General features: G+C 55.6%; 1 protein-coding gene across 1 annotated transcript; it reads right to left on the bottom strand.

Annotated features, from left to right (window-relative positions):
• Nucleotides 1-3,741: 3,741 nt before the first annotated feature.
• On the bottom strand, nucleotides 3,742-8,311 carry LOC139679008 (protocadherin-10-like). Its single transcript, XM_071570360.1, has 4 exons — nucleotides 5,825-8,311; nucleotides 4,574-4,632; nucleotides 4,380-4,468; nucleotides 3,742-4,150 (listed from the first exon to the last, which is right to left on the bottom strand). The coding sequence occupies exons 1-4, from the start codon at nucleotides 8,309-8,311 to the stop codon at nucleotides 3,891-3,893; spliced, it is 2,895 nt and encodes a 964-aa protein (XP_071426461.1). The 3' UTR covers nucleotides 3,742-3,890.
• Nucleotides 8,312-18,466: the final 10,155 nt, after the last annotated feature.

Below are 18,466 nucleotides of genomic sequence, written 5' to 3' on the forward strand. Positions count from 1 at the left end.
CACTGAGTGCCACAGATTGGGCTGGATCCAAAACCCTCCACGGTCCATGCACACATTCCCCACTGTTCCCCTTAGATTTTAGATTTGTCCTGCCAATACCAACCCCTCTGGGAGCTGAGCCCACCTCTATCCATGGCTTTTTCCAGCCTGACCCAACTGCATGCAGAGTGCTGTGTCCCTGCTGAGGTTTCCTGGGGGATTCACTGGCTGCTCCTTTACCCTGTGCGTGGCAGACAGAAGCAGAGCTGAGCACCAACCCCTCTGGGTCTTTCCCTCTGGCCTCTTTTTCTCTCTACCTCTGGATGCATTTTGTCTCTCTGGGATACATTTTCAAGCCACTACATTGGTATAAATAATGTTTCCATCCAAACAATCTATTCAGTAAGAGCACAAACCCCCTGTTTGTGCTGGTGCCCCAGAAGCTCTGTGTGCCTGCCTTCGCATGGCCTGAAGCATTTTGCAGCCAACTGCACCACATGGCAGCTTTCCCGCTGTCCTAGAAGCAAATCTCAAGTTGGCTGGCAGGTCCCTGAAAGCCAAAATTGCCCTCTGGATCTCCAAGAGAGCTGGAATGTATGAGAGGGGTACATAGTGAGCATTCTGCTGTGCAGATCTCCAAAGGAACTCTCCTGCCCAGTGCATTACCAGGCTACAGAAACCAGCTAATGCTCATCAGCTGTGCAGGAGTGTAAGCACACGGAGAGTTATAAAAATAACTAGTTGTAGGGCAAAGACCTTGCATTTTTAATGAGACCCTGGCCCTGTGGGAGATCTTCAAAGGAGATCTCATCTATTAGATGGACGATTCTGACCAGACATGCCCTTTGAAGATGGATAGTAGTGTGGTTGAATTAGATTTATGCAAGTGCTCTTTCCCCTGAAGCAAGTCCCTTTCTATTGTCCTTTTTGTCAATATGGTGATTGAAATGAAAGATTGAAACTGAGCTCTTGTCAGCACAGGTTTTCTTTCAACTAAGTCAAAGGGGATCCTCAGGGAATGTGGGGTGTTGGGGCCTGGGCTGGGCACTGTATTGCTCAAATCCCTTTTGGAAGAGGCCTGACCTGAACATTCAAACCTGGGGTTCAGCAACAGGCACAGATGTGTGTGTGTGTATATTGATCTCATCCCATGGGCTGAGGGTGGTCAGGAGTAATGGAGAGGAGAGAGAGGCAATTTGCAGTTGAGCCATGGTAATAGGGGTTAAAAAATGCCAAGAAGAGTCACACAGGAGAGGTGGCAAATACACTGGAGAGGTGGCAAAGTCTGTCCCCTTGGTTGTTCAACTCCATGATTTTCCAAAGACATCACACAAAGTGTCACTTTCAAATGCCTGTGGTTTTGGGGGTCGATTCTGAGCTCAGTTTCCCTTTGTGATGCCACACCTGGGAAACTGTCACAAAACACTGTCTCCATGTGTTTGTTTAGATCCTGGATGCCATGAAGCATTGGGTGTCCTGGGTGCTATTGCTGTGTGAGCTGGAACACAGTAAATGGTTTGGCCTTGCAGCAGAGGGGCTGTGGCTGAGCCCCCATGGGCTCAGTGCAGAAGGGCTGCAGTCCTCTCCCAGTGCCTGACTAGCACCACCTAAAAATGCAGGGAACATACTGCCAGAGCTAATCTGAGGGAAGGGGGAGATGCTCTCTGCCCCGCAGGGAGTCAGGTCCATTTGATGCTTTTATTACTTCTTGAGGCTGTTATTAATCTTATTGTATCACTTTACATAATTCCCTTGTTCTTTTGAAGCAGTGGAACAGGCTAATGCTGTACAGAGGTCTCAGGCAGTGGCTGTTTGGGGTTCTTTTTTACCCTTAACACTCTCTGGAGACCCTTGAAGAATGCACTTGGCAGCATAAAATCCTTCATATTACCGTCTAATTGGGACAGGGAATATTTCATCTACCCACAGTCAGGCAGTTGTGAGCTGGGACTGAAGTCACCAGAAGCAGTCAGGTCCCTTTCATGTCCAAAGCACTGTCCTCATGGGTCCCTGACTCCCAGAGGGCCCCTGTGAGTGCTCCTGCCTCCCCTTCCACTGAAGAGCACGTTGGCCACTTGTAGACAAGGACTTTTCTGGGTTAATCCCAAAAGCTGCATTGCAGCCTCCCCAGGCCAGTCACTGAGCAAGTAGGGGGTAAGAGAAGGACAGCCATGGCATGGCCACCTCAGGACCTCATCCAAAGGGGAACTGCTTCCCACATCAAGCCCAGAGTCATCCCACCAGCAGGTACAGGACTGCCTATCCCCAAGGAGCTGGTCCCTATGTCTGGCACACAGCCGGGCCATCTCTGGCTCCTGAGGCAAGCTGGTGGGGGTTGAGCATCCAGGGGAAAGCTTAAATGAACCAGAGAAAGCAGAATAACAGCAACTAGACAATAGTGATAGATCCAGCCCCTCTCCCTGTGCTGTGGTGCCTCTCTGCCCAAGCTGGAGCATGAAGCAAGGGAGCTGTGTGACAATTCCACCTTCTTCTGGCCATGACCTCAAAGTACTCCTGAGTCCAGGGGAGGAGGGAAGGGGACCTTAAGCAAGCAGAATACAGGGGAAGGGAATAAAATGAGCTCTTGGCATAAATGAATAAAATGCTGCTCCAGAACTCAGAAGGCCAGAGGGACACATGTACCTCTTGGAGCTGGGAGTGCCACTCCAAGAGTTGCACAGCCATCCCTGCTGTCTTGTGCAGTGCAGGGACAGCCAGGAGCCAGAGTGAGCTATTAAAATACAATTTATTGGTACAAATCAGACATCATGAAACAAACCCAGTTTAGAAATAGCTGTCATGTTCTGCACAGATGGATTGGAAATGAACTGTCCCGTGACCAGAGCGATTGGCAATGGTGACAGACAGACTGGGTGGACAGGTGCAGGGTGAGCAAAGCAGGGAAGAGACTGTTCTGGGGCTGGAGTCCTGCCCTTGAGGGCTTTTGAAAGCCAGTTAAAAGTCCTCAAAGAGAAGCAGGACACAGTGGGAGAGGTCTGTCCTGTGCAGGAAGGGTCTCCAATGCAGGAGATCCTCCAGGCATTCAGTATTTGGGGAAAAGAGAGATCCAAGTGAGGGCACAGGCAGGAGGGAAGAAGACAGTCACCTGTGCTGAGGACACTCCAGTGGCTGGAAACTGTTTCTCATTCAGGTGATGTTGCCTTGGACTAGAGAGTTGCTCAGCAGGGCCTCCACTTGTGCTAACAGATCTTCTGGCGATCCAATCCATGTGTACCCATGCTGTTCCCAGACAAAAAGACTGGCTCTTTCCTGGACTTTGGTTGTGTCCTAGACTTTGAGTCTCCAGCCCCTCAAGTATTGGGTCAGGTTTTGAAGGGAAGCACCCATCAAGGCTGGGGTTTACACTCACTTCTCAGAGAAGACAGACACCAATGGCTGCTCTGGACATGCAACACATCCCACTGGATCACAGGAACAGAGCAATGGTCACTGCCCCAGTGCGTAGGGTCAGGCTTGGCTGAACCAGGCTTGGCCTGCATACATTTTCCATGTCTACTGGGACAGAGATAGAGGCATGCAGCTCAGTACATTCACACAGCTGGACAAGACAAAGTGACAATGTTTACAGAGATGGACAGTCCCTAAGGGGACATAGGAATAGGTAAACTCAAGGCAGATTTGCTTAAATCTGGTCACACGGACCCCAAACAGCACCTGCTGCCAACACAGCTCTGCAGAATGAGATGGAAAAAATGCCCCTGCTGTGCCCCCCACCCCCAATCCCTATAATTTTCAGTCTCTTGCTCCTCATGTACTTTCCCCAAGGTCTAATGGGCCACTTTCCCAGCAGCCCTGCAGAATCCTGAGTGGTCCATACATGGGACTATGTGCTGCAGGTGGACTTGGCAGCTGAAGTAATGTGACAGATTCCCAAGACAGAGCCATCCAGGCTATTTCAGGTCATTGTTGATAACCACACTGTCATGCATGTCACAGTAAGTTGTCATCTTCTTCCTCTTGCCGAAGGTAGAGAAGCTGTTCTTGTTCTCCCGACCCGGGAAGAGGGGCCCATCCTTGCTGGAAAGCAGAGTGGGGGTGCCAGGGATGTAGACGTTGTGCTGATAATCAAGGGCTGGGATGTGCCCTGGGTACAAGGGGCTGTACTGAGGGGTCCAGATGCTGTTGGGTCCTGCAGAAGCTTTCTGAAACTCTGGAGGAAAGATGAGTGTAAGACTGGCTCAAGGAGATCACATCCACAGCTCAATGGGACAGTCACATTCATGTCCCAGGATGCAACTCCTGTGTCAACAACCTCCCATCTAGAGCCTGGACACCCCTTTCGCCCCACAAAACAGAACAGGGATGTGACCCCCCTCCCTGCACCTCCCATAAGTGACGAGAGGGTCTGGTTCTCCCAGCTCCAGTGTCCCAATACTAACCAGAGACAGGAGTCACCAGTGTACACAGCCTCTCATGCTCCTTCTGGAGGGCTCTGCGGATTTCCCCCATGTCCTCCAGGCTCTGGGAACTAAAGAGAAGAGACTGGTTCAAAGCTGTGTTGCAGACAACCTCCCCATCCCACATATACCCCTTCCACCTGCCCCCTCTGCTCCTGCAGTGATGGATTTGGTACCTTTTCAGGGTAGGTCTCTGTATGCTTGGAGGCAGCCAGTCTGTGTTGGGCTGCTTGACCTGGAAAACACGGGGAAGGGCAAGGCTGGTTATTGGGAACTTCTGTCTATCAGCCCTGGGATCAACAGTCACTCAGCCCAGCCCAGCCCTACCAGCTCAAGGCTTCAACAGCCAGGGATGCAGGACCCCATCCCCTCTTTCCCCATGCCCTTTGTGGAGAACCAAGGAGTACATTCAATTTTTTGGAAACTGAGGCAGCGTTGAACCAGCCTTTTCCCTTCTGAACCTCCTTCACCCTCCTGAGACACTGGACTTGTGTGGGGCTTGCTCTCTGATTCTGTGAGTTTTCAGTCTGTCCTCTTGGGCAGAGACAGGGGATTTCCTACTCCTGTTAATTTTCAAAAGCCTTTTTTTCAGGTGCAATGGTGACTTAGCCCAGGTCTGAGGCACCAAATGGTGAGAGGTGCAGAAATTGGCTGCACGCCTGATATACCAGGAGGGTTGCAAAAACTAGGGGGAAATCCCATTAAGGGAAGGGAGTCCAGGAGTGCAAGGAGACATCTGGAGAGAAACTCTTGGCAGAGAGTCTTGTGCTCTCCACAGAAGGGTTGGTTTATTAAAACTCAAACATAAGTGGATTAGACGCCTCATCACTCTCCATCCTTGTAATCGTGTTTCAGAAAGAGTCTTTTATCGGGAAAATTAGACATTCCTCATTTCAATACCTAACAAATGTTGACATCAAAATCCCGCGCCTAAGACCCCACTCCCTGCCCGCTGGCACAGTCCCGAACAGCGCCCAGCTCTGGGACAGGAGCGGTGCCGGCGGGACAGGGACCAGCCCCGGATGCAGCAGCGGGACACTGCGGACCTTCCGCAGGGGAGGGCAGAGCAGCACTGATGCTCAGGCTGTCCCATTGTGAATTGCTCACCCACACGAAGGAGAAGCCTCCCTCACCTTTCCACCTCTCCCAGAGCACCGGAGCATCTCTGTTGCCTCTAATGCGTACAAAAGGCGGTGGGAAGGGATTTCCTCTCGCCTCAGCCGAGCCTGACGCTCCCCCGGTAATTAGACCCATCGGGAAGCTCGGTGGAGTTCCCGCTGCCTCACGGCTCGTAATTCCCTCACTGATCAAAGGCTCCGGTTATTCTCTGGGAGAAGCCTTGACTGGTTTCTCCTGTGGCAGAGGCAGAGGGAGGGGGTTGGGGGGACCCGCGGAGCACAGCTAAGCACTGCTGGGCATGGTGTTACCTCCTTGGAGACCTGGAGGTGCTGGTCTGGCCGGGACCGTTTTCCGGGATCCTTCTCGTTGTTCCGTGGGGGACTGCAGGGTTTGAGGAACATGAAATCACTCTGAGCAGACTCAGGACCAAGGCAGACCTTGTAGCAGTAGCCCGGGGGACCGCCTGCAGGCACGTCAAGGCAGGTGGCAGCCGTGGTCCCTGCGGGGGGCTGTGCCGTCAGGTTGGAAGTCTTCAGGCCATCAGAGGAGGGTCTGGACCCAGGGCAGCAGTGGCAGCGGGGTGGGGAGCAGCTGTCACCTTGGCGGGAATGCTGCTCTCCACGGCAGCGAATGGCTGTGAGGATGAGGATGGCGAGAAGGAAGGTGAAGGAGATGGAGCCCAGGGAGACAAGGAGGTAGAGAGTGAGTGGGGAGGATGAGGACACCTCCGGGGGGAGGCTGAACTCGCTGAAGTCTGAGAGAGTCTGAGGCATGGTCTCCACCACGGAAAGAAGGAGGGACACAGTGGCAGAGAGGGCTGGCTGCCCACTGTCCCGCACCTGCACCACCAGCCGCTGTCGGGTGGCATCCTGCTCCAGGAAGGAGCGGAGGGTCCGCAGCTCACCTGTGTCTGGTGCCACACTGAAGAGGGTGAAGTCAGTGGCCTGGAGGAGCTGGTAGGAGAGGCGAGAATTCAGCCCTGCGTCTGCATCCACTGCTGACACCATGCCCACCAGGTAGCCAGGCCTGGCTGATCGCGGCACCAGCTCAGTGGCCACAGAGCCATTGTGTGGCAGGGGGGAAACGATGACTGGAGCATTGTCGTTCTGATCCAGCACGAAGATGTGGACGGTGACATTGGCGCTGAGTGGAGGGAAACCTGCATCCTGTGCTTGCACCTGGATCTGGAAGCTGCGGATCTGCTCATAGTCAAGGGAGCGCAGGGCATACATGTGCCCACTGTCAGAGTTGATAGACACATAGGTGCCCACAGGCATGCCATGTATGTGCCCGTCGGCAATGGAGTAGGACAGGTAGGCGTTTTGCTGGCAGTCAGGGTCCAATGCACTGACAGAGCAGATGGAGGCACCTGGCGCATTGTTCTCCATCACATAGACGCTGTAGGAGGGCTGGAGAAAGCGTGGGGCATTGTCATTCACATCGGACACCGGGACAGTGAGGGTGCTGCGGGTCACCAGGGCAGGCGAGCCCATGTCCCGAGCCGTGATGCTCACGTTGTACTCAGGCACAATCTCGCGGTCCAGCGCCTGCGTGGTGACCAGCGTGTAGTAGTTGCGGAAGGAGGAGCGGAGCTCAAAGGGCACGTTGGGACCAACCTCACAGCTCACACGCCCGTTGTCCCCAGAATCCCGGTCCAGAACACTGATGACGGCAATGACAGTGCCTGGGGGGGCATCCTCCTGCACGGGGGTGGACACCGAGGTGAGGGTCACCTCTGGTGCATTGTCATTGACATCGAGGAGGTGCACAAGCACCCGGCAGTGCACAGCCACAGCCGAGGGCCCGCGGTCCTTGGCTTGCACATAGAGCTCATGGAGACTGGCCCGCTCATAGTCCAGGCGGCCCTTCAGCAGCACCTGCCCACTCCGGGGCTCTATGTGGAAGAGCTCCCGGACACGCGGCGGTGCGTGACCACTGAAGGAGTATTCAATCTCACCATTGGGACCCTCATCCAGGTCAGTGGCATTGAGTTGGATGACCAGAGTGCCGGCTGGGGCATCCTCAGGAAGGCTCACACCATATGAAGGCTGGTCAAAGGCAGGCACATTGTCATTGGCATCCAGCACCGTGACAAGGATGTGCGCTGTGCCAGAGCGCTCGGGGACGCCGCCGTCAAGAGCTGTGAGCAGCACCCGGTGAACACGCTGCTGCTCGCGGTCGAGGGCACGCTCCAGCACCAGCTCTGCAAACTTGCTGGCATCACTGCGCGTCTGCACCTCGAGGGAGAAGAAACCATTGGGGCTGAGGCGGTAGGTGTGCACTGAGTTTGTACCCACGTCAGGATCCTGGGCGCTCTCCAGTGGGAAGCGGGCACCGAGCACGGCGGACTCGGCCACCTCCAGTACATATTCTTGCCACGGGAAGGTGGGCGCGTGGTCATTGATGTCCAGCACCTCCACCTCGACACGGTAGAGCTCCAGGGGGCTCTCGACGAGGAGCTGCAGGTGGAGCAGGCAGGTCCCGCCAGCCTCACACACCTCCTCCCGGTCAATCCGCTCGTTGACGAAGAGGATCCCATTCTCCAGGTTCACCTCCAGGTGCTGCCTGGCCCCGGCCCGTGACACGATGCGGAACCTCCGTGCAGACAGGGTGGACACGTCCAGCCCCAGGTCCTCGCCCAGGTTGGCCACGAAGGCTCCGTGCTCCAGCTCCTCCGGCACGGCGTAGCGCAGCTGCCCACCCACCGGCCGCCGCGCTGGAGGCCCGGCCAGCAGGAGGAAGAGGAGGGAGCGGAGGAAGAGCTGTCCCCTCCTGGAGCCTACCCCGGCCCTCATGGCCTCGTAGCTTTCTCGGGGACGCGGAGTCGCACCCCCGCTGCCGTCTCCGCCCTCGCCTTCTTTCGCCCCTTGCACTTCCAAAGAGTTTCGGGCTCCGGGAGGGGGCGGGGGAGGGCCCTGCCCGGACCTGGGGGCCGAGCCGCGGCCACCAGCGACCGCTTAACCCTTTCCCCGCTGACCCCGGCGAGGGACTGCAATCCGGGTCCCAGTGCCAAAGCAGAATCTGTTTACCGGAGCCGGACGCACCTGGGGAGGGGAGCAGCTCCGGGCAGACCCCGTTAACGGCGATGGGAGCTCCAGCGAGACCGATCGCTGCCCGGGGCACCGGTTTTACCCCACAGATGCTGCGCTCGTCCCCGCGGTAGATTAAGAGGAGCCCAGATCGCGGCGTCTGCCAAATCCCCCGGCCGCGTCCCCCGCCGTGCCAGTCCTAACCTTTACCAGATGGTTAAGCCCCTCCAGACTTGATTACATTTCCCTGCACACCGTTTTCCTTGTAATGCGGAGTTTTTAATTACCGGAGCAGGGGAGATTACAGCCCTGGATAAAGCTGAGCCCATCAGCGCGGAGGCACAGAGACCCCCCCTTCCTTCCCTGCCCACTCCCACTCCCGACACCCCGCTTGCCCACAGCCCCACGCCCCTAATCCCGTTCCCGCACCGGCCAGCCCAGTGTCAGCCCCCTCGGGTTCTCGGGGCACGATCCCGCCGAAGACCACAGGACCTGCCCCCCCAGAGCCCCAGTGGTCTCCCCACCGCGGGCACAAACTTTCCACCCCCCGCGGAAGGCGAGGAGGAGGCGGGAGCGGAGCGAGCCGCGAGTCCCCCGCCGGCCCGCGGAGTGCGACAGACGGTGCCCCCTGCGTCCCCCCTCCCCTCCCCGTCCCGGTACCGCTCACGGTCCCTCCGCTGGCCGATCCGTTCTCCCGCAGACCCGTCTCCAGCCGCCGCCGCGCCCGGGCAGTTCCGCGCGTCGCCTCCCACCGGCGCCGTCCCCGGGGGCGCTCGGTAACGGGACGGGGCGGCCGCTGCCCCCGCCCCGCGTCTGCTCAGGGTGCGGATAATCCTCTAACGATCTAGTTAAGGGCTCGGCGGGGTACGGAGCGGCTTTAGCCGGGCACTGATATTTCACTGCCTTTGTCTCTGCCTCCCGGTCCCCGGTGGGAAGGCAATCGCCGGCCCCAACCGCTCCCCCCACTCCACTCCCTACGGGGACCCGCGTGGGAGGCAGGATCCAGGGGCGACGGGGAGACTGGAGGAGGCAGGAGGCGGCAGGGCTGGAAGGGTTTGCCGGGCTGGGGAAAGGGGATTTGGTCCCTGAAAGCGCAGAGGGACCCAAGCGGGACGTGCCGGGCTCGCGGGGTCGCCGGTCGGGGAGAGGCGCGGGCAGGGGCGGGCAAGTGGAAGAAGCGGCGCGGCTGGGGCTGGCGTGGGCTCGAGCCGCTTACGGGTGGAATCGGGACGGCTCCCGGTAAGTGAAGCCTAGGCTGCATCGGAAGCGCCGGTCACTGCCAGCCTGTCGCCCGCACCATCTCCCGCGCCGGGGCCACCCCTGGCGCCGTCGCTGTCTCCGTCCGCCCCGATCTGTTTCTTTCTCATCCCCCTCGATCCCCGAACTGCCTCCCCATCCCCGCTCTTCATCACTGACCAGCCCTGCCGGGGCTGGGACCCCGGAGGTGGGGTGGCAGGGGTAGGGCTCCCCGGAGAGCTCCCCGAGGGCTGCTCAACCCAGAGGAGGATTGCAGGGTGGGGGTGGAACTGAACACAGAGATTTTCCGGGGGTGTCATTTCACTCCCGCCCGTCCTTCCCTGCCTTCTACCAAGTGCATTTCACAAAATCCTTGGAGCAGCTCTGGTCCTATTGTTTGATTTAGATTAAAATATTCACCATCACCGCCCGCCCCTCCAGGTGCACCGGCAGGACCCGAACCTTTCCGGCTCCCTGCACGGTCCTTCCCACCCTCTTCCAGTTCTGCTCGGTGGTGCCCCCTCCTCACCCACTGAAGCTCTTCATTGCTGCTTCCTTGTGGGGGGATCTGTGTCATGTCCCCTCTTTGCTTTCTCCCTTTAAGGGAGGTCACAGGGTGGTCCCATCCTGTTCCTTTTCCTCATATTCCCAGACCTTGGAGTCTCTTCCTGCCCCCCTCCCAGCCCCCACGATTTCAGGAGACCAAGGTCAAAAGCAAGTGGGGGCTTGAGAGGGGGTACAAACTTGTTCAGCAGATCCCTTTCCTGAAGGAAATGGCACAGGGTAGGAGGGCTGCAGAGGGACAGGGGATCCAGAAAAGAGCTTTGCTTGGGAGGGTGGAGAAGGGTGAGCAGCAGGACGGGGTGAATGGAATGGGGACAGTGCAGCATCCCCACCAACACCCCACTTCACGTCCAAAAGATTTTAAGGCCTCCCTTATAGTGCAGGGGAGTGTTCAGCTGCCAGCCCTGTTCTCCTGGGGTAAGGAATCAGGATGCAGCTAGGAGCTTGTTTTTGGAAGATGCTGGAAGCCAGAAGGGGGGATGTCTCTCTGAGATGTCTTGGCACAGGCGGGCGGGTGGCCAGTTGCCACAGGTCAGCACTGATGTGCCTTGGCAAGGCCACTCAGAGAGAGCAGGCTGGGTTGTAGCAGGAGATGCCGCAGGTTGAGCTGCCTTGGAAAAGCCACGCAGAGAGCAGGGTTGGGGGGGACCATCACCCATCTGCCTGGGGGAACCCAACCTTGCCCAGCCACCACTGTCACTCCATTTTCCTGCCCACTGTGTTCTGGGGCAGCAGAAGGGGCTGCAAGGAACAGTGTCCCTGCCAGACCACACAGCCCTTCCCCCAGCTCCCCAGGGCTCCTGTCTGCCCAGCCGTGCATGTGGCTTCACTAAGTCCTTCTTGCTCCAAGCAGGAGCAGTTATAGTTTGTGGTGCCCAAAGGGGAACTGTGGTGGTTGGGGGGGAGTCTCCTGGTGGGAATGAAAGCAGCCCTGGCCCTGCTGCTGGGGAAGTCACTCCAGGGTTGCCTCTGCAGGGTCAGGTGCTGCAGGGTTTGGTCTTTGAAGACACGATGCTCTGTGCAGCAGGATGTCCTGATCGGTGCTCCTTCCTCTCCAAAGCTTTGGTTGTCTGTCTTCCCTTGGGAGGAAAATTCATGCCTTGGAGGGGATGGTGGCTGTCTTGGGTGTTTATCAGGGCTGGTGGGCTCTCTGCCTGCCCCTGGGTGTTGGGATGCAAGATATGAATCATGCCCATCTCTTTTCAGAGATACACAGGGAGAGGATAAGTTAGAGGCATGAGCAGGAGAAAGGAAGTTCTTCTTATGGAAAAAGTCTTCACTGTGAGAGTGATAAAACACTGTCAAAGGGACCAGACTGGGGCAGGGATTGCCATCCTGGAGATCCTCCTGATCTAGCTCGGAGCAGAGATGCATCAGGAGGGACCTCCAGAGGTGCTGATGAAACAAAACCCTTGAGTGATTTGGAAAGTTTCAGTCTGTAGTAACCCACACTGAGCAGAGGTGAGGAGGTCACCAAGGCAAGGGACATCACTGACCAGAGAGCCCAAGGTTCAAGAGTGCAGGTCCCATGTTTGTTAGGAGCCATTTCTCTTCACAGATACTCTGCTCAGAGGTGAATGGAGCAATGAAGGATGCCAGGACTCCATTCCCACTGGAAGTGCTTGCCCATGGGCTCTGGCCTGCAAGGTGCTGGAGTTGCTCAGCACCCTCCTCTTCCCTAGCAGCAGTGCAGGGAGAACCTTTGCACCAGGCAGGATGTGCTCATGAAGTTCCACATGGCTTGTAGGTGAGAAAATGCAGCAGAGGTGACCAAGTCAAGGGTCATTACTGGTAGAGGACACTGGATTCCTTTTGCCAGCCACTCATAGAAACAACTCCCTCAACTCTTCTGCCTGGGATAGATGCAAGCTGAGTCACAGGTCAGCTCTGAGCAGACCCTCTGTAGCTGTCACCTACTTTTGAGCATTTTCAGGATGTGGGGCACAGTCCTGTTCAATCTCTGGGGGAGGCAGTTCTGGCTCCCTGTAGGACACAGACTTCATTGGGAGCTCAGGAAGACAATGTCTCACGTCCTCCAGAGGAGGGGAATTTCTTGCAAACCCAAGCATCAAAGGGAGAGGCTGTAATGGCTGGTGTCTTGTTGATCTTGAAGTAAGAGACCTGGGATCCAAAGCAAAGGAAGGGATGTGTCCCAACTATCCTGAGAGCTGTGACTCAAATTGCCCTGGGCATCCTCTTAGAGGGTCTACCTAAAATGTTTTTTGGGAATGTCTTCTCTCTGTTGAGAAAGACTGAGAAGGAAGGGGAGATCAGTGAGCAGGAAAGTAAAGGTGGGCAACACTGAGAGGATTGCATGGGGGAAGAGTAGAGGCTTTGGGAGAGAGGAGGTGACACCTCTTCTATGTCAGGCACCAGTGTGACTGATCTTCGAATATTATGCACAGTGCCTGTGCCTAAAGTTTTGAAAGAAGAATAAAAAACTGATTCAAGTCTTGGAAATACACCTTACAGAGAGAAGTGTAAGTAAAACTGCCTGAATTCTGTGTAAAAAAAGAAGCCAGAGAGGTTTGATGGTAGAGCCAGGCAGGTATCACAATGAGGAAGGCTGGGGACAATAGGACAGTGCTTGGAATGTAGAGCCATGGCTTGAGCCTGATATCTTCACATCTTGGGCACTGAAAGAGAATTGAGCTGCCAGGACTGTTGATGGTGTCCATGTCTTTTGGTGTCTGCAGATCCATATGGAACAAAAGATTACCAAGTTCCTCAGTGTGTCTTGATAAAATGGGAAGACTGGCTGTGGGGAGAGGAGTTCTGATTGACCTCATCTCCTCCAGCAGAGAAACCACTGAAATTTGACCTGCTCTTTCCTGAGAAAAAGGTCCTGTATCTCCAAGGGAGTACCTTGTCAGTTCCCAAAGTAAGGGGCTACAACCCTAACATAGCCCAGATATGACCCTTATAGCTTCCCTTGGCAGGACTCCATGATCCTGTGCTTAGATCCTGAAAACTCAGCTCTCCTCTCCTGTCCTCTCCTGTCCTCTCCTGCTAAATAGCAGCTGGAAAAATTGGAGTTGGGACTCTAACAAGGAGGCAAAGGGGCAGAAGTTGGAGTGGATGTTTCCTTGTTCTCTCTCCACACACATCTTGCAACAACACCCAAACAACAACCCGGTACCTGCAGTCCATATTGAAGTCCTGCATCCCTGTAGGTGGGTGGTTTCAGAAGGGAAAGGTAGGAAAAGGTATGTTCTCCTATGTTCCTATTTCTAGTTTTTAACCATCTGATTGGATGGAGCCATCCTGGATCTCTAGAGGAGAAATTCTAGTTCTTCCAGTCCTGAGCAGATAAGGGGATGTTTCCTGCTTCCCTGCCCCTCCTTTCACTTCATTTCTCTGTCCCCATTCCCAGGATAGGGACCACCTCTACCTTCCCACTCTCCTCTGGTTCCTGCCAGGGACTGTGTGTCCCCTTGAGGCACTCCCCAACATCCCCATCTTCTCCTGGGAGCTTTGCAGATCCTCCAGGTCTCCCTTTTCTCCCCCACCAGCCCTACTTCTTTCCTCTCTGTCTGGGAGATCAGTCATCGAGGGTGTCGACGCACACGCACCCGACTCCCCCGGGAGGATGGGGAGCTGGAAGCTGGGGGTGGTGTTCTGCTGCGAGAAGGCAAAGCTGCCATCAGCAGCCGCTTTGATCTGGAGACAATTACAGACGAGTGTAGGACCCCGCTCAGCTCAGCCAATAAATAATGGAATTTGTGTGTTGACACAGACAGATTTCCCCCAAACTGTCAGAGAAGGGGAGATGAGTGAGTGAACAGGAGCCCGAGAGGCTGGAGGGAAGGGGAGAGAAGCAGGAAGGGGAAGGGATGAGAAGGGCCTGTGGGAAAACGGAGAAAGGAAAAAAAAGAAGTTTGGGAAAGCAATGCTGATGGGGGGAGCCGGGCAGGGAGGAGAAGGAGCCTAAGGAACACGTATTTGTAGAGGGGAAGGAAAATCAAGACAGGAACTGTGGGTGGAAAGGGAGGGGGGAGAGCTGCATACGCAGCTGGAAGCAGAGGGGGAAAAAAATCTGAAGGTGGAAAAGAAAGAGAAGGAGGAACAAAGGCATGGCAGTGTCCCCCGGGCTCCCCGGCTGCCTGGCAGATCACACGCTCTCCGAGCAGGGACCATATTCCCGCAGCCCTCCGCAGAGCGGTCCTGACCCCCCCGGGGCGCTCAGCGCCGCGGAGCTGGCGATGGGGAGGCACGCATGAGTTGGTGAAATGGTGCCACTGGTGCGCAGCCAACAGCAGAAATTTGCTCTGAGATCACAAGTCCCCGAAAAACCTCCTGCGGACGCCCTGTCCCCGCGCTCCCCCTGCTCCTCCCCATCTCCCTCTCCCTGCTCCCTCTCCAGCCCGGAGCTGTTTGTTCTCTTGCTGATGATGGTTTTGTACTTCGCTTGCGACAAAGCAAAACCTCCTCTGTGCTCAGGAGCCCCACACTGAGCCCAGCAGAAACCATCCATCCTTTCAGGAAGCCTCCAACCTGTCTGCAGCAGCAGATCTGACAGGGATGGGGGAGGCACTGGGGCTGTCTCCTTCCTCCCAGTTTGAACACTCAAGAGCCCTGTTTGTTCCACTCAGATCCCACCTGTGGCCTGACCTGGCTCAGCCCCAAAGATTGTGTGGAGAGTGGCCTAGCTTGCCAAGGTCTCCAGGTCAAGCACCACTTCACTGTGGGTGTCCACCTGTTTGAAAAACAGCTGTCCAAGTTTCCTCTCCAAGCTCTAGATGAGAAGAAAAAACCTTTTAGCCCAGAGATTTGCCTCTTACAGGTCTCCATCCCCGCCCCTGCTTCCCATCCCCTCCTCAGTCAATGCCCAGAGAAGCTGTGGCTGCCCCATCCCTGGAAGTGTCTGAGGCCAGGCTGGATGGGGCTTGGTGCAATGTGGTCTTGTGGACAGTGTCCCTGCCCATGTCAGAGGGATGGAACTAGGTGGTCTTTAGGAACCCTTCCAACCCAAACCATTCCAGAATTCTGTGATTCCTGCTCCCTTCTCAGAAATCTCAGTTCCAACCAGGGGCTGGACCTTTTGCCTTCCACACTTTACCCTCATGTGAGGAAAGCAGGACAGGTTACAGGTTGGGCCAAGGGTTGACTGATCGAGGTAGCTCACAGTACACAGGGTGTCCATAGAGCTGGTGGGGCAGGAATACTGGCTCCAGGGTTATGTGGGATCATGCCACAGCAGCAGGTTGACTGATGGCGCGTGGGAGACCCAGGAGCCTCAGCAGAGCAGGGATTTGGTGGCACAGCCTCCCAGCACCATTGTACCAGGTCAAAGCAAAGCAGGAGGGAGGGTTTCCAGGGATATTGCCTATGGATGTTGTTCAGCCTTAACGATGGCTAATGGCAGGAACGGCTGCCTAACTGGGGCAGCAGTAGCTTGTGGCCTGAGCAGTGGGAGGACTGGAGCTCCTGCCAAGATCTTAAAACTTTTGGGATGTAAAACTGGTGTAAAGTGCTGAAAAGCTGGGTCTTTTTGCTAATAAAGTCTTGGAAGCAGGGAATGGTTCAGCTGGATCAGGGAGAGCAACGCACAGGGCTGGGCTGGGACCCCTTCTTCAGAATCACTCCGAGTTCCTCATCTCAGTGATTTTACTGGGATAGTGGGAATGCTGTGTCTACTTCTCCAGTCCCAAGCAGGATGTGCAGTGAAGGGAAGGTGGGCCAGCAGGAGAGGACAGGGGTGAGAGGGTGCCCAGCTGCCTCTGGGGATGCTCAGGAAGGAAGGAAGGAAAGGGCAAGAACAGCTGGATGATGGTGCTCAAGCACCCCATGAGGCCTCAGCCCTCTTTTCCAGGATGAGGCCAGGGAAGAACTCTGGGAGGAAGGAAGTGGAGAAGGCAAGACAGATTTGTTTTCTCCAGGGTATGCTGTGGACGCATCTCCAAATACTGCCATCAATATTTAATGGGATGGAACCATGGGAGGCTGGCTCAGGCTGAGTGTGGTCCCCAGCCCGGCTAGGACACCCTCATCTGTCCCCCAGGTCCTCTGAGCCACAGGTCATGAGGAACTGCTCCATGGCCAGGGCAGAGCACCAAGCTGGCATCAGGCCCCTCAAAACACCTTCATGGTGAGACCAGGCAGGACACTCCAGCCTAGATGTGGGAATCTTGCGAAATACCCCTTTATTCCACCATATCCGTTTTAACTTGTGGAAGAGCTGCATTCCCTTTTGACAAGAGCAAAGTGAAAACCAGCAGGTGCAGAGCACCCTGGCCCTGTCTGCTGATGGGGGGGGAAGCAGGAAGGTGAGATGCAGAGCTGGGGCCTCCTTCTCTCCAATTAAAAGCCCAAGTCCTGACCCACACAGGCACATCCAGCACCTTAAATTCATCATGGAGATGGTGAATGCTAACTAAGAGTCACAGAGAACCAACAGCTCCAGCGCTGGGGACTGCGAGCTAAGAGCTAACACCCCACTAAACAGCAGTGGGAGTAAAGGGTTAACATGGCTGGTGCAGGGAATGTTATCTGTCTCTTCTCTAAATATTATTTCCTCCCATGAAACCAGCTTTTCATCCTTGGCTAGAGGCAGCTCCCGCTGCTGGGAATCCAGCAAGAGCTTGTATCTGCTGCCGCACACACCACTGCTCCCAGCAAGCCGCCGAGACAAAGAGCTGCACTCCCCTGGCGTGAGCAGCCCCAGCACGGGGAGCTGGGGCTGGGGCTTCAGCCCCTGGGGTGCACGTGGCCTCAGATGGGTCTGGGGACAACAGGCTTTACACCAAAGAGGAATCTCCTTAATGAAAGTGCTGCACTGCAGAGGAGTTTCCTCCCCGTCTCCCAGGGACCAGGAGCAGGAGAGGGATGGGGAGGGCCTGGTGGCAGGAGGCTGTGCAAGCCCGACCACCTCCCCAGGAAGGTTTTTAGGGGGCTGCCCATTTCACACCTCACCCTTTGGGTGTGCCAGGAGGGACAAGAACAGCGGGATGCTCCATGGGGAAATCAAGGCAGCAGCCACTGGTGGCCCCAAGGTCATAAACTGGGAAAGAAGGAGCGTGTGGGGCAGCCCTTCCCAGCAGTGCCAACCGAATTCCAGCTGCAGCAAGGGGCTGGGTGTCTGCAGAGCTGGTGGCTGGGATAAAATGGCTGCTGCTAAATCTTCTCTGAAACGTCCTAAACTTTTAATGTGTATGAAACCACGGCAGCATCCCTTTCGCACCCCGGAGGGCACAAAGGCGCGAGCGTCTCCGCTCTCCCATTCAGCCGGAGCCACGTGCTGCAGCCTGAACAGCGCTGGGAACGTGGCTGGAATGAAAGTTGCCCTCCCAGCCCGTGTGCTCAGAGAGCCGAAGTCAAAGCACTGCCAAGTTAAAAGGGTCAAACCTCCAAGGACAGCTGTATCTGACTGGCTATATATCATTTCAATAGCATCTTCAACGGGGATTATAATCTGAATTGAAGCGGAAAGACCTGAGGCAATGAAGCTGTCAGCAGGCTAAGATTAAGGAATTAAAACAGCAGCACAACATTACAGGATTTGTTCTAGATGTATTAGAAAGAGCAGGCTAAACACTGCAGTCTTCCCCAGGCTGGAAATTTCATACGAGCACGGAGAAGGGCAAGCGCAAGGATTTCATCAATATACATAAAAAGAGAGAGGAGAGTGAGACAGAGCTGCGAAAACCCAGCCATGCAAAATATAAATCCTAACTGCAGACGGAAATGAGTCACACAAGGTTTGACTGAGGTAAATAAAAGCTGAAATGAAGTGGATTTAGGGGAGGGCAGAGGTGAAATGACACTGACAGGCAGTAGACAGGAAAAAAATGGCCCTTAATATACTAAGGCTGGTAAAATCTGGAATGCAGCCCAGCCTGTCTTGGACTGCATGATGGAAATGCAGGTCCCCAGCCCTGAAGTCCCTTCCCCCTCCCAAGTTCTTACACCCATCTCAAGAATTACTTAAAAAGAATAATGGCAACTGCCCATCTAGGGCAGCTGGGAGCTGAGCCAGGAGAGGAGGGAACATGCCCCACCTTTGTCCCTATCGAGGTCCCCAGAAGGCCACCCCAGCTTTGTGCTGACAGGAGACAGTGGCAGCTCTTCTCAGTGGGCAGCACAAGCTCTCAAAATAAATAGGGCATCGAACTCCCACCAAAG

Source organism: Pithys albifrons, chromosome 15 (genome assembly GCF_047495875.1).
Source record: "Pithys albifrons albifrons isolate INPA30051 chromosome 15, PitAlb_v1, whole genome shotgun sequence".
Lineage (NCBI taxonomy): Eukaryota > Metazoa > Chordata > Aves > Passeriformes > Thamnophilidae > Pithys > Pithys albifrons.